The sequence below is a fragment of the Carassius carassius genome, chromosome 12 (assembly GCF_963082965.1).
Source record: "Carassius carassius chromosome 12, fCarCar2.1, whole genome shotgun sequence".
NCBI classification, from domain to species: Eukaryota; Metazoa; Chordata; class Actinopteri; order Cypriniformes; family Cyprinidae; genus Carassius; species Carassius carassius.
This window is the reverse complement of record NC_081766.1, coordinates 6,916,116-6,938,840: the sequence shown is the minus strand read 5'-3', so window position 1 is coordinate 6,938,840 and position 22,725 is coordinate 6,916,116. Positions and strand designations below refer to the sequence as shown.

Below are 22,725 nucleotides of genomic sequence, written 5' to 3'. Positions count from 1 at the left end.
CTGCTCCGGTGCGCTCTGAGCTTGAATCTGACTACGTGCTACACATTTTTATGTCACTGTGTCTCAGCCAGAGAAACAGATTCCTGGAGTTGGCGCGCTCTTATTGACATGTGCAGAAACACATTTATGCGCAACGAGTCTTACAACAAAAATACAAAAGAAATTAATAAAGAAATAAAACATTATTATATAGGCTATATCCATATTATGAACACGTTTAATAAGTACATAAGTGTTAGGAATGTTTTCAATCTTTTTTATTTATTTGTAGGGCTTCAAGCGATAGTTAGGGGGTGCCAACCCCCTCCCCCTCCAAAACCCCTCTTAATTCGCGCCCTGCTTTGAGGATCTTGTTTGAGTACTGCGCTCCCACGCAGAGGAGCGCACAGTCCCTTTGGTTTGGCTCACTGTCTCCGTGTCTGGTTGGCGGAGAGACCGCGCGTCTCAGCCTGGAAGGGGTTAGAGGGTTTGCTCGTTTCCAGTCCTGCCCATTCTCACTCAAGGAGGAGGAACGAGAGCAAACAGTGCTGCGAGAGTTTTGACACCCCCAGTCTTCAGATCGGATGCTGACACTTTCACACCAGAGAGAACCTGCTACATATACCCAACGGTGCCCGTTAACGCACGACAGAGAGGACGGAAATCAGTCTTTGAAGGGAGTGCCCGACGGCGCGCCCGCTGAAGCGCCCACAGCCCGCTGTCAACGAGCCTTGGACGCGCTGTCAAGCTGCTCCAAAATTGGATTATGAAATTTTAAAGCGCTGACTGACTGTGCAAGAATCTCCCTCTTTTCAAACCTGTGAGTTTTCTTTTTCGCGATATGGAACAGGAGACAGCGGTTCCCAGATCTGCGTGACAGGATCTCTCTCCAGCTTCCAAACAACCGCGTGGATTCAAAAATTATTCATACACGAAATCCTGAGGATATAACGGAACAGATTTCTTTGAGGATGTACTGGTGTTTGCTCTGTGTGACTCTGACGGGATTGTCCGTGGCTCGCGCTCTAACGGGTGAGTTGGTTATTGTGGCGCGTTGTGTTGTTTCGGCACGGTTTCTCTGCGCACCCGAGAGCTGTCGTGGTTATTACTGTCGTTTGTTATCGATGCTCACCTGCGTGGCTGCTGTTTCAGGAGGTAAACAGAAACCGTGTCTGATAGAGATCATTCGTTATCATTTAATGCTGTAAATAAGTTTACACCACTGTTTCCACAAGGCAAAAAGTTAAAATTTTGTTAACATAAGGACCTATTTGATCTGGTCCTTAACATTTTGTTGGCTTAAACTTGGTCAGGTTGATTAAGTAATATTAATAATACTATTTATTTGAATAAAAGCAATTAATTTAGACATTAGCCTAGGCATTTTTTGTATTTCTTATTTATTCATTTATTTGATTTTGAATTTTAACTTAATTTGTGTTTTTATTTTCATTACTTTAGTTATTTGTGTAGCGTATACATCTTATAATTTTTATAAATTAGATAATTTGTGTAAAACAAGTAGATAAGAGTATTCATTTTGTGGCATCGAATGACCATAGATGCACCTTGTGTGTGTGCGTGTGTGTGTGTGTGTGTTCGCGAGAGCTGCGTGTGTGTTATCAGACTCAAACACCCAGACACAGTGGCATCTGCCCACCACGTCTCCACACCCATACAGTGACCCCTCTTAGTCCACGGCATGTTGTGTTCAGCTCAGATACATTGATCGATTTCCAGTTGCATAATCGATCCTCTGATTTGTTTGAACAGCGTGTGAGATCAGAGCGCGCTGTGTGTCAAGTTACATTTGTGCAATATGTCACCAGTTATCTGTAGTTATCTACTAGTATGTAATTTGAGGAAACTATGACTAATATCTAAGTATAACACCCCGAGTTTCAGTTGTTAAAATGGTAACTGTGCCACTCTGGTTTTTAGAAATTCCCTGCGGTGGGAAAATCACGATTTCCAGCGCCGGCTATGTGACCTCTCCCGGTTACCCGTCTGCATACCCGGTGAACCAGCAGTGCAGCTGGCTGATCCAGGCACCTGATCCACAGCAGAAGATCCTCATCAACTTTAACCCGCATTTTGATCTAGAAAGCCGGGAATGCAAGTAAGTCTAACCAACATTACTGTCATGTAGGAAACCAGGGCATCAGAAACGACTGATATCACCAAAGTCCGCACTGGAACGAGTCTGTTTGTATGTACAGCTTCTGTTAACTTGAATTGGGAAAGACCGGATTGGGCAATTGATTTTCATTAAGAAAACCAATCTTTTCCTAGTGTCGCCATATTCTCCAAGGTTTCTTTTGTATTAATACTGTCTCTGGTATCACAGAAAACCTACCTGGTTTCAGATATGATTAATTTGGCGCTCAGATCTTGAGGTGTGCCACCTGTTGGTTGAAAATGAAATATTTAATATTTATGGCTTTAGATTTATGTGTTGAACTAGATCTGTTTAATAACAAACGTCCCGGGCAATGATAATGGATCTGCCTTTATCACTGAGAGAGATGTTTTTCCTGAGGAAAAAACAAGGGGGATGGTTTTCCCAATAGGGAAATCTCAAGAATGTAAGGGGTCAAAATAGAAAAAGTGTGAAAGGTGCATAGAACACTGTGTATGGTTTAATCTTCATCAGTTTGGTGAGGCTTCCAGTATCACACGAGTAATCAAGCTGATTGCTTTGTTAATGAGGAGGCTGGGAGACACTGACATTAAATGATAGTGAGGTTTGAGGCAGAGCTTGTTATTGCCTTGCGGCTCATTTCAGTGGTTTAGTTAACAGCATCAGCACGCGAACACTCACCAGGCTTTGTGTGGACTAAATCTCATAAATGAGATGGATTTGACGAGTCTCTCTGTCATTTTAAACAGCTCGTAAATAGGGGTGTAAATCAGCAGCTGTCAGTCACACAGATGTGTATTGGGTTGGATTTCAGTGCCTGGGGACCAATGAAAGGTCCGTTATGCTGAATGTCCTGCTGTGGACCCATGAGGGGGGTTGAAAGAGCAACAGACAGACCATGACCATCCTTTTATATCCATTTTCTCTTTCAATCCATCTTCTATAGTCTGTGTATGTGTGAGGGAGATAGAGATGTAAAAGAAGGCTATTGTTTAGAATGGCATGCTACCATGCTACACATACTATTTCTGAAGTGTGCAGTAGACTATACATATATATGAAACCTGTATGGATATTTTTGTGTGACTAGTCACTGTATCAGACTGACACAGTACATCTTTTTTCTGAACTGTACAATACAATCAGAGCACAATGGTGTGAATACTGTATCCTACAGTGCAATGCACTCAACTTCTTTTATATCCACTCAAAAAAATTTCTGTATCCAGTGTGACAAATGAACCAGAACTGCCTTCGTCACTTATTTGATCAGGCTGCAAGATTTTAAAGAGTGTTTGCCCCCATGTCATTTCAAACCTGTATGACTTTCTTTTGTGGAAAGAATATATTTTGAGGAATGTTTTAACTTTTTTTGTTTACACAAATAAAGTCATTGGCATCTAAAACATATTTGGACCACTGAATTTCAGTGTTGGGACAAAAAATATTGAGACATATTTCAAAATATCTTCTTTTGTGTTGCACACAAGAAAGTCACACAGCCAGGTTTGGAACAACATGAGGGTGAGTAAATAAAATCTCCTTTAGACATTTTTTTTTAACAATTGTAATTTAAATTACATTTAATTTTAATTTTTAATAAATTAAAAATAACCATGTTTTATTTCAAAGATGCTCATTGAAAGCTTACTGCAAATCTAAATATGTAATGAGATCACAATTAACATTAAGTATACAGTATATGGTAAATAATATATAAACAGTAATTTCTTATTTAAGAAAAGACCCCCCCCCCCTCCAAAAAAAAAAAACTAAAAGACAAGAACCTAAGAATTCTGTAATGATGAGTCAGTCTGAATCATCTGTCGAATCAACCGTAACATAAACTCTGAAGTTCATTGAGTTTGGTGTTGGGTTTAAACGACTAATTGTGTAGCACGTCAGAAATAAACCACATTTTCAATCACATTTGATGTGTTTGCTTTGGATTTAAATTAGGATTCCAGCTGCAGATGTTTATCAAGCTTGTAACAGAGGTCTTTGAAAAGCTTAAATACAAATACAAAAACTACCATAGAGACAGACACTCATCTCTGACTGCAATTTGGACGGATATACTGATGTATAATTAGTCAAAACTATTCAAAACATCCATTCTCACACTGAGCTGGGTGTGAAACAGTAACTCAGAGGCAGCAATGGTATTAATTTATTTTCTCCCAGAATTCCAAGGAGTTTCCATTCCTTTCCCATCCATTCATTCACTGGGCTTAAATGTTCCGTCTCAAAATGCTGAAGCCAGATGCCAACAGAAGTGTGTGACTGTTTGAAATACTGTGGAATGTTTGGTGTGTTTTGGACAGACACCCATGAATGTGCATCGAAGAACAGGAAGGTTAATCAGAACTTCACTTTAACATGGACCAGATCCTGCTGTATTGTTCTTGGACTGGACATCAGTTTTTTAGCTGTGGCAAAACTTGCAGAGTTTATAGAGAACATTATTAAACAAACCCTGCGGAAAAGCCCAGGAGACCACCACAAACACTGTATTCATTCCTTCCTGTGCTGCACTGCAGAGAACAAACATATCAGACAATCTAACAGCCTTTTATTTCAACATATTATATAACAGAGCAGAGCTGGTAACAGCTTTCAGATGCTGCGTGAGTTTTTGTGTAATGAAAACCATTCACGTCTTCATTGAACTTTTAATTACAAGCTGTAATTCAGACATGATGGTTGTGATAACAAAAACGCTAGCGGCTTCTGCTGTTAAATGTAGATAGATAACACTACATATTCATATTTGATATACCATTTTATTATAGCCAGTGTTACCTGGTACGCTTTCTTTATTCTTATAATGGTGAATAAAAGTGGTGTTTAATTATTTTGCTGTCATTCAACAACAAACCTGCACATGGATCAATTTTGGTGTTATGAGCGTTGCCATGGAAACAAATTATGTCTGAGTCTGAGGATGTGAACAGCTCCAAGTAGAATCTCCAAGTTGTCATCTTGTAATTATGGTAATTCCAACATGGCATGAATGCAGCATTAAACTACAGAATATTGCATCCAAGTTCTCGTTGAAAAAGCTTCATAGGTTCTCTCTGGACACAAAAGCTGAACAATATAGTATCATGTTAATTAAAAAGGACACAATAGACATGCAAAGAGATCAGATATTTTAGTATTGAGTTCAGGAGTGTGTTGCTGTTATACTTTTTATTTTTTTTTCTAATGTAAGCATTTATTTAGCTCAGCCTGCCTGGTTTGTTTACAGTAGTAGTTGTATTCTAGTTTTATTTAGTAACTTAGAAGGTCAGTGTGTGTGTTTCTAATACATTCTTTGTCTTATCTGAATTGTCGGTCCAGCAAATGCCTCTGGCCCCAGTCAGTAATGTAATTAGTGTGAAATCAGTCACATGTGTTCCTGTGCCACAACACACACACACACACACATACACACACATAATCTCTAACCTTCATATATCATGTAGAGACAGAAATGCAGTTTTCCATTTCAGTTTTGTGATGTGTGTTCCAGGAGAGAAAACACAAGTAGTTTGCTGCAGGATTCATGAGGATTGATTCCTCTCAGTCCCTCTACACACAAACTTACAGAGTAGAAATAATGTTCATCATCAGTGGCTTTGTTGTGTGGGAATGCTTTAATAATTCTCTGCATATAAATCATTAATGACACTCTGTTTCTCTCTCTGCGCCTTCTTAACAGCCTTCCCGAACACACTCTCTTACACACACACACACACACACATATTATTATTGCTAAGGCAAGCATCACTATTACTATTACTCATACATAGTGTTAGAGATTTGAACAAACTACTAACTCTTAAGTATTACATTTTTTCCTAACTTTGCACTAATTAATGGATATGAACGATGCCATCCTAGTAAACGCATGTTAAAAACCTCCAGCTACCACATGGCAATGTGTTAAAAACACTCGGAACACCAAAAATTGTAGCAACGAGCTAAAACCACACAGAACACTGTTCAACTGTTTAGCAACATGCTAAAAAAAATACTCAGAATATTCTAGCAACTGCATAGAAACCACCAATTTATCAGCCACAACACCCAAGCAGCAGTCACCATTCTATTGTCATGATTTTAATAGTTTAGTGTTATGAACTATTGTTATGAGTTATGATTTATTTCTTATTATTTTCTGCCTCTATCTTTCAGGGATTTATTGTAAAACATAATCAGACACTCACACGTTATCATTTTCCTTTCTCTTTGATACATTCTCATTTCTGTAGGGACTGAATCAGCTGCAAACCTCCAGAACAGAACCCTGACAGTTTCATTGTTGGCTTATTTTACTCTCAATAAGTCACTATATCAGCAGCTTTCACATCCTCCTGTGTGTCTTGCTCAATAGCAGTATATTTTTCAATCCAAAATCACAGACATTGTGTTTCTGAGTTTCTCTCTCTGTTGAAAGAGTCTGTTGTAATCACTGCATAAAAAACACACTGCAGCACAGAACTCTCATTCAGTTCATTAGAAACATGCATAAACTTACTTTGTTTTAAACCCAAATGGACTATGGAAGTCTATGGAAGTCAGTGGCTACCAGCAACTGATCGGTTGCCCAAATTCTTCAAAATATATATTTTATGTGCTTAACTTAAGAAAGAAACCTATACAGATTTGGAACAGATTGAGGGTGAGTAAAAGATGACAAGATGTAATTGTTGGGTGAATTATCCCTTTAAGATTAGAAGAATTTAAATGAATTACAAGTTGGGACATCTTTTTCTGCCAGGTTTCCTGTTATATAGTTTATGATTCATTAAATTACCCAGATCATCAGTTTAAGTCGAGTCCAGGTTGGAAGCGATCTACGTGAATGGCAGGAAGCACGCTTCGGCTCCAACAGAGAGTCGCGTCATGGTGAGAGGTCAGAGGTCACACTGACCGTCAGTGTCTTGGGTTACAGGAGAGCAAGAGAGCACGAGTGTACTCAGAGGGGCTGTTGTGTGTAAAACCCGTGTCAGGTCAGCCAGAAATGCCTCATGTCTCGGGGGGTTTTGTTGGAGCTGATGCTGTAGGAGTCATAAAAATAAATCTAAATGAGTCACGCAAAAGTTACTCTAGGATGAAACCAGGGGGAGGAGGTTTCAAAGTTTCCAGTTATACTTTCTATGAAACATGTCAATTTAATGCATTTTAAAAGTATTTCAAAGGTATTCATAATACATTATTATAATATGTATTCATGGTGACATTAAGAACATCCGGATTATAAAATAATTAAATAAAAATAACAACAATGATTACATTATAGTCTTTAAATGCATTAACATAGATAGAATAGTGTATTATTTATGTATATTTAGATTTATGCACATTAAAACAGTGGATTACATTTACTGATAAGAACATACAACTGATTATAAGGTTTATTATAAGGCATTATGAATGCATTAAACACTGTAACAAATATTTTTCAAAGTATTTTTCATATTATATTATATTATATTATATTATATTATATTATATTATATTATATTATATTATATTATATTATATTATATTATATTATATTATATTATATTATATTATATTATATTATATTATATTATATTATATTATCCATAACTGAACTGAAAACAACACTTTTTAAAATAACTCACTGATAAATGTATTACAATACACATAAACACAGTCATTTCAATGATGTTTGTGTGTGTGTGTGTGTGTGTGTGTAGGTATGATTTTGTACAGGTGTTTGATGGTGTGGATGAGAACGCTTTCTCTCCTGGGAGGTTCTGTGGCAAAATCGCTCCATCTCCGATTATCTCTAGTGGAAACTCTTTACTCATCAAATTCACCACCGACTATGAAAGCAGTGGAGCGGGATTCAGCATCCGCTATGAAATACACCGCACAGGTACCAGAAAACACACAGACACAGTCAAAGATCTTATATTGCACATGCACACACACTAACAAAATTAATGTCTTTTAATCAAGATATTAATTCTATTTTAATGTTTTAATCTCTTTTCATTCTCTCAAAATACTATTCGAGCGTGCACGTTACTTTGTAATTCTTTGATATATACTGTTCATAGATGCTTTAAAAACATGCTTTTATGCAACTCGTTCTTTTGCATTCTGTGCAGGTACTGAATGTTCCAGAAACTTCACAGAACCACACGGAGTGATTCAAACCCCTGGTTTCCCTGATAAGTATCCAAACAACCTGGAGTGCACCTTCATCATCGTTGCACCCAAGATGGCAGAGATCGTTTTGGACTTCCAGAGCTTTGATATGGAACCGGACACAACCGCACCTGTGGGGGCTGTCTGCAGATTTGACTATCTGGAGATATGGGACGGATATCCTACAGGTAGAGACGAAACAAAATAGAGGAACTTAAGGATAAAAACAGTGCTGACTTTCAGACTTCATGCTGAGAGAAGCAGGAAGTTTGAAAAGTCTTAGATCTGGAGGAAAGGCTTTTTTTTTTTAAAGAACAGAACAACCCAAGACACACACACAAATCTCAAACATTACGACTCTTATAATTATTAGGATTGCTCTGCATGATGAAATATTGTGTTTTTGATTGAATTGTGAACTAAATTGCTCAAATCTCATTTCTCTCTCTTTCAGTGGGTCCTCATATCGGTCGATACTGTGGTTCCAGACATCCAGGTCGTGTGATCTCGTACACCGGTATTCTCTCTCTCAGCATCCACACAGACAACGCCATCACCAAAGAGGGCTTTTCAGCCAATTACAGCATCCGAACCAGCTCAGACTCATCTCAGCCACACCAAGGTTAGTGTGAGACTTTATAACTTGTCAATCCATTATGTTTGTCAAGACATATTTTTTTTAAGGCTTCTATAAGTGACCTCTGTTATGACTTATTTACTAGTAAAATAATAAAGCATATGCATTGTGAATTTGCTGCTTACAATGCTTTTGGGAAACATAGACCAGATTTATCTTCATCTTTAAACTCAAGCACTTGATCGTCCTCCAGGTTTGGGAGTGCAAGATCTCAGTTAAAAGGAAAATCGTCTTTAGCTCTGTGAGAAATGGAGCCAGAAGTTTAAATAACAGTTCAGTAATGTTGCCATGTTGTGTAAAACTCTTTTTTGTTTAAAAAAAAATTATAATAATAATTTACATTTTTCATGGCAGGATAGAATTAAGTAATATTCATTTAAAAAAATCAAGTGACAAGTTTTTTCAAATTTTATGATGATTTATATATGTGAAGGTGAGAATGAAAATGATGCTGTTGATATTTCTGCACTCTCAGCTCAACCAATCTGGGACTTTTATTAAAACCATCTATCAAGTTTTCAGAGAATCACACACTAACTAAGATTGTTAGCAATAATGTGCTTGATGGCACCGAAGGAACACCCATGATCCCAGCTCAGATTCACTTCACAAAACTGTGTATGTGTGTGCTTTCAGTACAGTGTAATAAAGTGCAGTGAGGCTGTCTGTTTATAATTCATCTTCATCGCCCTGCTACACAGGGCAGAAGGGTCACATGGGTCACTACATCTGTGGCCAAACATGAAAGACTTATATTAAAATCATGTGGTGAGAAGAGAGCAGATCAGACTCTATTTCTTTCTCACACATACACACTCAAACGCACTTAGACAGACATAAAGAAATTATATTTACCAAACCTAAAACTTCTGACAGTATCAGATTCACCAAAGGATGATTTATGGGTCTGACAGATATTACTTCAAAAAACATGACATTACAGTTTATTTGTGTGTGTGTGTGTGTGTGTGTGTGTGTGTGTGTGTGTGTGTGTGTGTGTGTGTGTGTGTGTGTGTGTGTGTAGGTGAGTGCATGTCTCCTTTAGGGATGGAAAGTGGTGAGATCACAGAAGACAGAATATCTGCATCATCACAGTATAATCCCAGCTGGTCTCCACTGCGCTCCAGACTGAATTTCCCTGAAAACGGTTGGACGCCGTCAGAGGATTCTGCTCGGGAGTGGATACAGGTACAAACACACACACACATTCTCTAATTTAATTGGGAAAGATTTAATTGGGAACAACTTACCAGAAAAGACATGACCTTTACACTTGTAAAGTCATTATAACCTGAAAATGATAGTACGCCCCTGCTATTTATTTTGGACTTGGACAGTACACAGTTGTATCATAGAATTATGAAAGAGAGATGGAGAGATGGGATAGAACATCACAGGTCAGACTCAAACTTCCATGTCCACTACATGTACAAATTGGATAATGGGTCGTGGCCTCATGGTTTGAGAGATTGACTCCTAACCCTAAGCTTGTGGGTTTGAGTATGGGCCGGCAATACCACGACTGAAGTGCTCTTGAGCAAGGCACCGGACCCCCAACTGCTCCCCGGGGGCCGCAGCATAAATGGCTGCCCACTGCTTCGAGTGTGTGTTCACAGTGTGTGTGTGTTCACTGCTGTGTGTGTGACACTTTGGATGGGTTAAATGCAGAGCACGAATTCTGAGTATGGGTCACCATACTTGGCTGTATGTCACTTCACTTCAGTGTGGCATTGGTATGATTTTTTTTAAACAAATTTTATAACAATTTAAAATGACTTTTTTTTTTATTGTAACATATTCAAGATGTAATTTACTCCTGTGATGGCAAAGCTGCATTTTCAGCATCATTACTCCAGTATTCAGAGTCACATGTTCCTTCAGAAATCATTCTAATATGCTGATTTTTTATTTATCATCAATGTTGAAAACACTATTTTTATGGAAACCGTGATAAAAAAAAAAAAAAGAAATACAATTCTGTTATTTGCTGAATGTTCAAAAGAATAGCGTTTATTTCAAATAGGAACATCTTTATTGTCACTTTTGATCCATTTAATGTGTCCTTCCTGAATAAAAAGTTTTAGGAGTAATTTCTTTCTAAACTAATTCTTACTGACCAGGTATAAATAATAAAAAATGTATTCAATTATATTTATAAAATAATAAAAGTATGATTTAATATCACATATCTTGCTATGATTTGATGTCCAATTTGTAGACATTTATGGGATGGATTTAAAATCTGCAAAACCACTTTAGTCAGACACACTCATACACACACAGAAGGAAAGGGTTTTTCCTGGCTCTTTGTTTCTACAAAGAATGTGACTGGCATGTTGTCATTTTCACAGCAGTACATGCAGGAAGGGTTTCCTCTCTGAAAGAGCAGTGACTGTAGACAGTTTCTGACAATCCAGACACACATCTGGACAACACATTTCATTCTGACACAGACAGAGCGATTCCTTCAAAACAGATTGTGAGGTTCTAGCACAGATTTCTTTTTAGTAGCAGAAGTGAGATGAATATACTGATACTGGTACTAGCACATATAATGAATATAAACTACATTTATAATACGTTTTAGTACCTTATAGCACACTTTCATTGTAAGGAAAGGAAACCTAGACATTGGCATTTAACTGAAAAAGTTTTGAATGAATGAAATGGCAGAATATGAATGTTTGGGTAAACTGTACTTTTAACCTTACCACTCAGCCAGATCTCATAAGAATGGTGAATTGTTTTTGGGGTTATTCCCCCTTTGGTGAGAAGCAGAACGAATGTGTAAACTGAGCAAAACTGTCTGGAAAGCAATGTCAAAGCTTTTTGAGATGACTGCTCCATTTCCACTTAGATGGCCTTCTTCTTTCCTCTCTCATACCATCTGTCTTCCCGGTCTAAATTCTTCATATTCCTGCCTTTGAACAAGTGATCCATGTCCCGGGGCACTTTTGAATCACACCATGTCTTGTCTTTTTGCCTCAGTCTGGAGACTATCCCAAGAAAGCAAAGCGGCATGAGGGTCAGTAGAATACCGTCTTCATCTTTCCTTATGCCTCTTCCCAGTTCGCTATTTCTCTTTCTCTCACACACCCACCAATATCCTGTTTTCTACAAAAAGTGTCCATGTTTGTCTTTAGATCCTGGCATTTGAGTGGCTCTTCTTCTGTCCTGCCATTGTTCCTTCATTGTTAACACTTGTTGATCTTGTTAGCTGTGGCTGGCTCCAGTTGGCAGCTCAGCCACTTCTGAAACGGCACAATATTGAAAAGCAATTAGCCTCATAATACCTTCCTGTCCAGAGAGAGAGAGAGAAAGGGAAGGGGAGCAGTGTGGTTTTGGTACATCTGCTCACTGAGACTTGGGTGGAAACCAGTGGGAGAGAGATGTGAACTTTTGTGCCAAGAATGCTTCATTGAGCCAAACACTCTCTCTCAATAGGCTATTTATGCACACTTCTGTTGCGTCAATTGAGTTTATTTTATCTCGAGAGCCACGCACACACTTGAGATACAGACAATAACTGTCATGCTAGATTTAATGCAGGAATTGATCCATGACTATATAATTTGTCATTCTGACATGGATCTTTGACCATGTTTTAATTTGATGTGGTCATTGTTACTATAAGGTTATTGGAGGTCTCTAGACCCTTAGAACAGACTTCATGTAATACTTGAAGAAGGAAGGAAATGAAGATTCTCGGAAGTTGAAACACAATATAAGACCATGATAGATGATGCTTTGAATATTTTAAGTATGTGTATAGCTCCAATGGCCAGTTATTGTTGTAAATTATTCAGATTACGACAGAGGAAATTGATTGTCAATATATACATAAAGGCAGAAGGTTACGTTTCACACACTTGGAATGAGATTAGAAATACTGACCTAAACTTTTTGAAATAAATTAAAAAGAGATTAAGTAATGAAGTGGTTAATATTATGAACAAATGGCTGCCAAGTCTAGTCAAATTGTATACATTTGATAATTGTGTTAATTTGTTCAAGATGTGAAGCTGAAGTCATAGTTTTACAATGGGAAGCTCATTTTTTATTACTGGTTCGTATTTTTCTTCCAGCAATTTATTTGCTGTAACTAAACCATATTCACATAGATTGTGCTGTGTTTTGCTTAGTGTGTGTATTTGTGCAATATTTATTATTCCAAGTAGCACATGTTCCTGGATCAAAATTCATTTGTCTGTCATATCACTCTGTCATAGCTTTAACCCTTAACATACCCTCCAAAAGCAGAGAGAGTCCCAGTCTTAAACCTAAAATGCTGCTTGGTTGGGATTTTAGGAATGTTGTTCCATGAGGAACAAGGACGTTGATCCAGGAACATGTTTTACTATGGTATATGATGTTAAGCTTTTATCCCCTCCTGTCCAGACACTGCAGTGCACTGCTGCTATGCAGTGAACACATCATAGATCATACTAACAGTGAATCAGTGCAGTGTGATTAACTAGCAGTTACATGACAAATGCCCCAACACACAAAGTGAAGAGTCCGCACAAAAACACTCACCAGAGAGTAACAGCCCTATTTTAACAATCTCTGTCTGTCTCTCACAGGTGGACTTGGGTTTCCTGCGATATGTGACGGCCATAGGAACACAAGGTGCCATTTCAAAGGAAACAAAAAAAGCTTACTATGTCAGAACATACAAGATCAGTGTGAGCTCAAACGGAGAGGACTGGATTACCCTGAAAGACAAAACAAAACAGATGGCGAGTATTTACATTTTTATCATTATTGTAATATTAATATAATGTATTTTTAATGTCTTTGATTTGATACGATTTTTTTATTTTATTTTATATACTCTTATGTAAAACATTTTGGTGTCAGTCTTTTAATACTTTTAATTCAGCAAGAATGCATTAAACTGATTAAAATCGAAGTACAGACATTATAATGTAACAAGATTTTATTTCAAATAAATCTGAATTAATATATAAATGTGGTTTGCACAAAAATATTACACGGCACAACTGAGTTCAACATCAATAATAAAAGGAATACATTTCTTGAACATCAAATCAGCATAATAGAATGATTTCGGAAGGATCATGTGACGATGTTAAACATGTAGTTTTGCATCACACAAATAAATTACACGTTAAGATATATTAAAATTTAATTTAATGCAGCTTTCGTGAGCATAGGATACTTCTTATTCTTTTTTGTTTTGCTTTGTTTTTGATTGCATTTTTATTTATGCTTTTTTTTTTATTTTATTTTTTTTTATATTTATTATTATCACTTCGATTACTATTTCCTACATTTTCCTGTTTTGTTTTGTTATTTATGTAGATGGTTTGGCAACTGTGTGTAAAATAGTCATGCCGAAAAAATTTAAGTTGAACACTGGAAAGTAAAAGGAGAGGGAAAAGTGTTACATGTGTCACCTCTCTTTTTCTCAGGTGTTTCAAGGAAATCAAAATCCCACAGATGAGGTCCGTGCCAGGCTGCCCAAACCCACCCTCACCCGTTATCTACGGATACGACCTCAGAGCTGGGAACAGGGTATCTGCATGCGTTTCGAGGTGTACGGATGTAAAATATCAGGTATCTCATCACACACACACTTACAGCAGAGGGTTTCTGTGGTGAGATTCAGCCATGAAGTCACTATGAAATCCCAGCAGGACTTATAGTCACTTTCAATTTCCCCAGATTCGCTCACTCTGTGTGAGATCATTAGAGAATGACTCCCCTCTCTATTCACTGACACCTGCAGTAATACTGACATCAAGAGGTCCCATCCGCATGTGTGTGTGTTTTTTAATAAATTCTCACCATTTCTAACAGGTAGAAGTTGCCTGTATGTCTGTTTCCTGTGGCTCAGAATATTGGTGCTCCTTTCATTAAAATAGTTCATATGCTCATATGCTCTCTTCTTCTCTCAGACGCTGCATGCTCCAGTATGCTAGGGATGATTTCGGGTCAGATTTCGGACTCTCAGATCACAGTGTGGCCATCGGCAGAGAGGGGCTGGCTCCCAGAACAGGCCCGGCTCCTAACCGGCCGAACGGGCTGGGTTGTTGCTCACCCGCAGAATCTCGGGAAGAACCAGTCACTGGAGCTGGATCTGGGGTCCCGAAGGATGGTAACGGGTCTCATCCTGCAGGGAGGGAAATACAGAGATGTGAATATTTTCATCAAACGCTTCAGAGTTACATATAGCACGAATGGAACGGACTGGAGCCACATACTAGAGAAGAACAGCAACAAAGTGAAGGTATTGCATGAGTAAAAGCCAGAGAATGATAACTGTAATTATATTAACACCCACACCAATGGACAATAACATTCTGTTTATTACAACCACTCACTGCATTTATGTTGTACCCCACTGTAAAGGTGTCATATGATACGATTAAAAATTTTCCTTTCTCTTTGGAGTGTTACAAGCTCTTGGTGCATGAAGAAGATCTGTAAAGTTGCAAAGACTAAAGTCTCAAATCCAAAGAGATATTCTTTATAAAAGTTAAGAGTTAACCACTCCTACCTAAAACAGCTCATTCTAACATGTCCTCACATGTCTACATCACGATGTGGGAAGATTTGGATAATGTCGCCCAAATGTTCGAAAGCAACGTTACATACAGCCAAGTATAGTGACCCATACTCTGAATTCGTGCTCTGCATTTAACCCATCCAAAATAACTTTTATTCTCACTGTTGCTGCCAGCACCATGTTGTGGAGATGCTGTGTGTTTCATTGTGGAAGCGAAGATACTTTGTTTGGCCTTTCAAAGGAGAAGTTACAGAATAGAGTAACTGTTGGAGCTTATTGTTTGTCAATACTCCGATCACAAATGGAGACATGGTTTTATGTTTACGCAGCGCGAAACGCAACATGTAAAAATAAAGTATAAGTCATTATAATCATTAATTATGTCCCCACTGGATGCAACAAATGCCTCGTTTATAATGGGTTTTATTGATTTTGTCTCTTCGCGCCTGGACACACAGTATGTTAAGGGGCGTAACATTTCAGTCACACGCTTGAGGCATTCAGCCAATCACAACAACCTGGATAGCTGGCCAATCAGAGCACACCTCACTTTTCAGAAAGATGAGCCTTGTAAAAATCAACGCATTTTAGAAAGGCAGGGCATAGAGAACCAGTATGTACAGTGTGTGGAAAATAATGTTTTTTTTTACCTTAAACCACATAAACACATTGCATTACCCCAAACACACAAAATAATGTTCTTTTTAGCAATGTCATATGACCCCTTTAAATGCTCAAGCTCTTTAAAGTCTGGTGGATTCTGACTGATTGTCAGTGTTTTTACTATTCATCAGCTGGGAAAAATTGTTCTGAAAGTGATTCCAACGATATTGTTTTTCTGTCATTAACCTTATTGCTTTGATCTGGACTTCACTATTTTTGTAGAATTGGAATGATTAGTAAAATGCTGAAACTACTAGTTATTGTTATAGTTAAGGGTTGTTCACACCCACAATGATAACTATAAAGAAAACCATAACAATAATGTACAAGAATTGGGAAATCCAGACAGCTGTAACAATAATAACACAGAAAAATCATATCACTGGAATCACTTTCAGCACAGATTTTTCCAGCTTATGAAGAATAAAAACATTAAGAGCCGGTCAGAATCCACCTCTAGCTTTTAAAGCAGCGGGAGAACATGCCTGCATTGCATATTTAACATAATCGTCTATTTGTGTGGACACTAATAATAGTAAACATTATAGTTATCGTCATAGTTATCTTCATAGTTATTATTCTTGATGTGTATGAAATGCAATTTGTTTCATTTGTTTAAGCAGACAGACACAAAATGTTATTTTTTCACACATTCAGGTGTTTATGGGTAATCAGAACCATGACACACCAGAAGTATGTACCTTTGATCCAGTGCTGATGCGTTTCCTGCGTATCTACCCTGAGCGTAGCACTCCTGAGGGCATGGGGTTAAGGCTGGAGGTTTTAGGATGTGACCTGCAAGGTGAGTGACAACCAAACCAACCAATCACAGAGATCAGAGGAATCTCATCCTCAGGCTATCTATTCCAAATTAACATGACATGTTTAAATGGTTTTAACATGTTTAAATGGTGTATAATTTGTGAAAGCTTCCTTTACCTTAAATAATTGTCTAAACATCTCTTTTCAGTGCCCACAACGCCTCTTCCCCTCACCACCTCCATGGAAACTACAGTAGCTAGTGTCACTAGTGCTCCAGGCAGTATACCAACAACCACCTTTATTCCAATGACAGTAGAGAGTTGTGATGATCATGGCAACTGCCATAGTGAAGCAATGACAGACTATGACACAACAGGTTAGACACACACACACACACACACACACAACATCTATGAGATAATTATGTTGGCTAAACCATAACACTATCTCAGCTCCTTAGAGAAACCTTATTGTATTTTTAGATTTTAATTAAGACATTATTTACTCTCTTTATTATGATGTTTACATAATAGGGACTGTTGGGAGGTCCCAATAATGTTGGTAATTTCAGGTTTAACTATCTCTGCGGGACATTTAAGTCCCCACAAGGAAAGCAAAATCTCACATACATCCACACAGAGACAGACTATGACCCAAAAGGTTACAAATACAAACACCCAGATGGCAGATACAGACTAACTACGACCCAGCAGGTTACGTATACGCTTAGCAAAACAGCAACATTCTACGACCTGTAGGTTACACACAAACAAAGACATAGACTGTGACCTATCAGTTTACACAAGAACACAAATACATGTTTATCATTTCAAACACATTGTAGAATGAAGACAATGGGCCTCATTCACTAATTATTGTTTAGATTATTTCATATTTAAATGCACAGGGGAACTTCTCATAAAAATTGTCCAGCTAATTCACAGCATGATCAGAGAGCTCATTAGCCAGCTACACAAATCCACATCTTTGTTGTTATACAGAGAAACCTCGGAGTTCAAGCTGTAATGCAGCTTCTTACTGTACATGATGAAATATGTTTAAGATGTTTAAGATGAAATGTCTTTGTGCAAGATTAACATGATTATAAGGCCATCCACGGTATGTAATTTTTGCACGTAGTTTCAGTTCCTACATTTAGTGAATGACACAGAGTGACTCAACATGAACCAAATAAACATATAGAACATGCGAATGGAATTCAACTACTCTGTATTTCATTAACTCTTTAGCTTTAATAGCACATTCTGCATTTTGATTTCCATAGAAACTGCAGTTGCAGAGCCGATTCTGGAATTGGAAGCAGGCCTAGTACCTGGTGAGAAGCTACATACACACAAAATAGCCAATTAGTGGAAATAACAATTTGCCACCACTGCCACCAAGTGTTATGCTGCATAATTGCATGATGAAATCTCCTGCTGTTGAACTTTACAGAAGCCTTACTCAAAGATTCAAACACTGCACATAGTCTGTTACTTCTGACTGTCACCTTCAACATGACTAAGGACACTTTGTAACTTGCAAAACAGCATAAATGCATGCCTAAAAAGAAAATTCCCACAAAAAAAAAAAATGTAAAACATCAACACCACAGAAAAATGTCAGTTGTGAAAGGATCATGGTTTCTAAAATCTGCCTTTCTCTATAAGATCACAAGGTTTACTTGGTTTCTTTTGTAAGCATAAACTTATAACAATAGATTTTGTTATACAGATTTCTACTTATTGTAGTAAAATAAATAAATTGCCAATAAGAGAAAATCAAGAGAAAAATATTTAATTCAATTCTCTTCTCAGTTCAAGAGATATTTTCTGAAATCTCTGAATTTTACTTCTCTGTTAAATGTGTCTTGTTTTAAGGATGCTTAGCTGTTTATAACACCACAGAAACACATCGGATGTAAAAAGTTCACATTTCCTAAAAACTACCTAGATCATGATTTACTGGAGAATGTGATATCTAGATACAGTGCTGTGCTGTTGGACACTGGTTATTGGTGATTTAGCAGATTTCGCTGCAGTAACTATTTGCAGATACAGGCTTGCTCAATGCACTTCACTCCCCTTATGGGTTTAAACCTACAATCTTTTGAACACCTGCCCAAAGCTTTGACTAATAAGCTACCGGCAGTCCAGGAAGCACAGAGGGTGTTCAGTACCATACTGCATTAACTGTAGCTTACTTAAGCATCTTTAGTGGGGTTGAATGGAAGTTGTTTGTGTTCCTGTTTAGCATATATCTGGTTTTCCTGTGACTTTGGCTGGGCTGATAACCCCTCCTACTGTGGATGGAGCCAAGATGGAGGTGAAGGAGCCGAATGGCATATAAATAACAACAGCAAATACGCTGATCACAAACTGCCTAATCTGGACCACACAGGTACGTATAATTGGCTTGTCCATCACACTAAAATTAAATATAGATTAATAAATTCCTAAATGCACTTTTAATAGATCAGAACTAATTTGAGGTTAAAGATTATTGCGATAAAATGATTGCAAGAAGAGGAAGTCCAACAGATGCATTTATGCATTCACAACCTGATGGCTGTTCTCTTCTGTTTCAGGGTTGCCTCACAACTTCATTTACGCAGCTTCTAACACGAACACACAGATAGAGATGGAGAGAGAAACTGAAACGGAGCCGGATGAAGAACTGGCGAGACAAGGAAGGGTGGCAAGACTGACCAGTTTGCCGGTCTCGGCCCCGGATTCAAACCTGTGCATGTCTTTCTGGTACCATTTCACTGAGAAACACACAGGAACTCTGAACATCAAGCAAAAGATAGAGGTGAAGGAGGAGGAGAGAGAGGACAGTGAGGTTCTGATCCACTCTGTGAACGGCCAGATGAAAAGCAGATGGAGGGAAGGAAGAGTTCTGATTCCCAGTGCCAAAACTCCTTATCAGGTACTGTTGCCCAATTTATGGACAGAACATCCCTTTACAACATGATACTAACTCTTTTTCTGTGTGTGCATGGTAGGTGATCATCGAGGCTCAAGTGAATCATACAGGATCTGGTTACATCTCACTGGATGATATAAAGATCCTGGATGAAGTGGATCCTGAAGAGTGCAAGGGTATGTTTAGCCACACCCCCTTTAAGCTCTTCCTCTTTCCTATTTTAGTACTTTTATTGGCAGATTCTCTCACCAATCCGTAACTTTCATTAATATGCCTCTGGGGTATTTTGCACATCATCAAACACCCCCATCCCTTATATTAATAACTGAATGATAATAATAATCAAGCACAACAGTGACTACCCACTTCTCAGTGATCTTAAAGAGATAGTCTATCCAAAAACAAAAGCTGTTGTTCATGCTGATCCAAATCTCTGAGTATTTCTTTCTTCTGTGGAAGAAGATATTTTGAAGAATGTTCATCTCCTTGTTTGATTGTGTTTATGTTTCAGACCCAGATAATACAGAAGGTGATGAAGATGAAGTCTATGAGATCGGTAAGACCCACATTTTTATTGGGAAAGTTTTATAATAAGACCAAATTTTATTATTTATTGCACTACTCTATACTAAAAAAACATATGTATTTTCTTAATCTGTATTTTCTGTTTCTGTCTCTTGACTCTCAATAGTGAGCTGTGAGGGGGCTGGCAACACCTTGTGGAGTTTTGGACGTGGCTCCATGCTGAAGAGTTTAGACCCCATCCTGATCACCATCATCGTGATGAGCGCCGTGGGAGTCCTGCTGGGTGCCGTGTGCGGGGTGCTGTTTTACTGCGCGTGCACTCACAATACAAACAGGAACCTCTCTGCTCTGGAGAACTACAACTTTGAGCTGGTGGACGGAGTCAAACTGAAGAAAGAAAAGCTCAGTGCACAGAAATCTTACTCAGAAGCATGAGGAATGCTGGATGAACCCAGGAAACGTTTGCTGGAGGCACGTTTTTAGAACGTTGTGATGTTTCTCAAGGTCGAGACTGAGCGTTATTCTCAGGACGTGAAGGAAGAGGGACCTGCGTCTAGAGGGCACCGTGTATAGACTGTATAGACGTTGATTGTCTACTTGTTTGTGTGTGCATTTGTTGCTGGTGATGAGACCAAGACAAAATGATGTATCCTCTCACGCAGTTGGATCATTTTCTTCTACAAGCCCCTTTTTCAGAGCTGTACACAACTCGGTTCTAGTGTTATTGTGCTCATTTATGCTTGGAGACGTGTTTGTTCAGTTGGTAACTCGCACTTCATTCCAATGGTGCCTTTAAACATGTTTTTGTTGCCTTTGTACACATGGGTTCCTCCTTACACACACATTAATGCTCCTGAGATGCAGGCTAATACAGGTCAGAGGTCAGTACCTCATATTACATCTAATATATCTCAACAGAACATTCACAAGACATGTCATCTAGATTAGGTATCATTTTATTTTGTTAATCTTCATGCTATATTGTAAAACAACAGGTCAGAAAATATTTTGGAATCACTGTATGATCGAATTTCACGATTTATTGATTTATTACAAGGCTCTCTGCTAAAAATCTATTTTCAGCAGACAAGCAGTTGACAAGCAGAATTGTATAAGATATTATAAGATAAGATATTGTATAAGATATTAAACCCAACGTCATATAGTTTTTCTTGTTTTAAAGATATCATAAAATTAGTTTTACTGATATATATTCAAAACAAGAAAGACTTAGAAACGGATTATAGGAAAAATATTTAACTCAGTACTTAAAGATATTCTCTCTTAAATTGTAATATTTTTTATACATTTTGCTTCTCAATTAAGTATATCATTTTAAGGATGTTCAGATATTTTGCTGGTGACAATTCGAAAGTACTCATGAATATAATATTTTATTTTATTTTTAAAATGCGCCTGGCATTCTGCAATCAAATATTTATTATAATGATGGCTAAACTATAAAATTACAGTCCTACTTCTGGTTCATGATACAGGTCAAAGGGTTTAAATATGTTATACATCTAATACGCATGATGTCTTTCTCAATGTTAAGCCGCTAGAAAGAGATTCTTCTGCTTTATTTGGTCCATCCTCACTCTATATATTGTAAAACAACAGTTCATATGACGTTCCAAGAGTCAAGGGAATATTAATGTGTAAATCTTCTTTCAGCTGCCAATGTGACATGTCTGTAAACTTGTGTTGCCATGGTATCGAGTGACATCATATTTCAGAATGACATCACAATGTCTGCAGACCATCTGTGAAAATAGTGTCTTCTAGACTGATCAGGAGACGCTGGGGAGAAGCTCACTCTGGGAACATCTGGGAATGGAAGTGGAGACAAAGCAAATGAAGCATCTCAGAGCGCTAATGTAGGACCATCTCCCCAAGGAAATATTCTATTTGAAGGATGTAAAAGACACAAACTGATCCATTATCTTAAGCATTGACAGGACAGCTTAAGAAAGACAAGACGACAAGTGCTGACAAAGGCATCTGGGTATATTTCACACACAGCAGGAAAGCAGTTTTTTGAAGGAGACACCAGAAACTTTTCTCTTCAAATGAACCAACGTGTCATTTTGCACTGAGAATTATATTAAATGAAAGATTTAGATCGTGATAAAAGTGTTAACTACTTTAAATGGTAAGAGAAATCCAACTGTTAGTGTAACAGCTCACTTTTTTAATGTTATTTAAAATGAAATGGTATTTTTCTTAATTGTAATAGTTCTTGTGTTCTAAGGAACTGAAGTGACACAACTGGCTTTTCATCACAGACTCTTACAAAAAAAAAAAAATCAATTTCACTTGATGTTATGAAGTCCAATCTGTCTGGTGGCTGTTTTGTACTCACAGTTTTGTGATGAGACTTGTGTCCCTCAGCAT

The 22,725-nt window shown here is 37.8% G+C and overlaps 1 protein-coding gene across 1 annotated transcript; it reads left to right on the top strand.

Annotated features, from left to right (window-relative positions):
• Positions 1-311: 311 nt before the first annotated feature.
• On the top strand, positions 312-21,398 carry LOC132154585 (neuropilin-1a-like). Its single transcript, XM_059563202.1, has 17 exons — positions 312-1,011; positions 1,921-2,098; positions 7,831-8,012; positions 8,248-8,475; positions 8,742-8,909; positions 9,949-10,112; positions 13,508-13,663; positions 14,360-14,504; positions 14,846-15,177; positions 16,777-16,921; positions 17,090-17,257; positions 18,167-18,217; positions 19,135-19,281; positions 19,469-19,809; positions 19,886-19,982; positions 20,318-20,362; positions 20,498-21,398. The coding sequence occupies exons 1-17, from the start codon at positions 951-953 to the stop codon at positions 20,764-20,766; spliced, it is 2,877 nt and encodes a 958-aa protein (XP_059419185.1). The 5' UTR covers positions 312-950; the 3' UTR covers positions 20,767-21,398.
• Positions 21,399-22,725: the final 1,327 nt, after the last annotated feature.

What these genes read in the sequence shown, in the direction of transcription:
- LOC132154585 (XM_059563202.1), top strand. Translation starts at nt 951, where the DNA reads ATGTACTGGTGTTTGCTCTGTGTGACTCTGACGGGATTGTCCGTGGCT. An exon ending in CTCATCTCAGCCACACCAAG is followed by an intron (nt 8,910 to 9,948) that starts GTTAGTGTGAGA and finishes GTGTGTGTGTAG; the next exon opens with GTGAGTGCATGTCTCCTTTA. An exon ending in GCCTAATCTGGACCACACAG is followed by an intron (nt 19,282 to 19,468) that starts GTACGTATAATT and finishes CTTCTGTTTCAG; the next exon opens with GGTTGCCTCACAACTTCATT.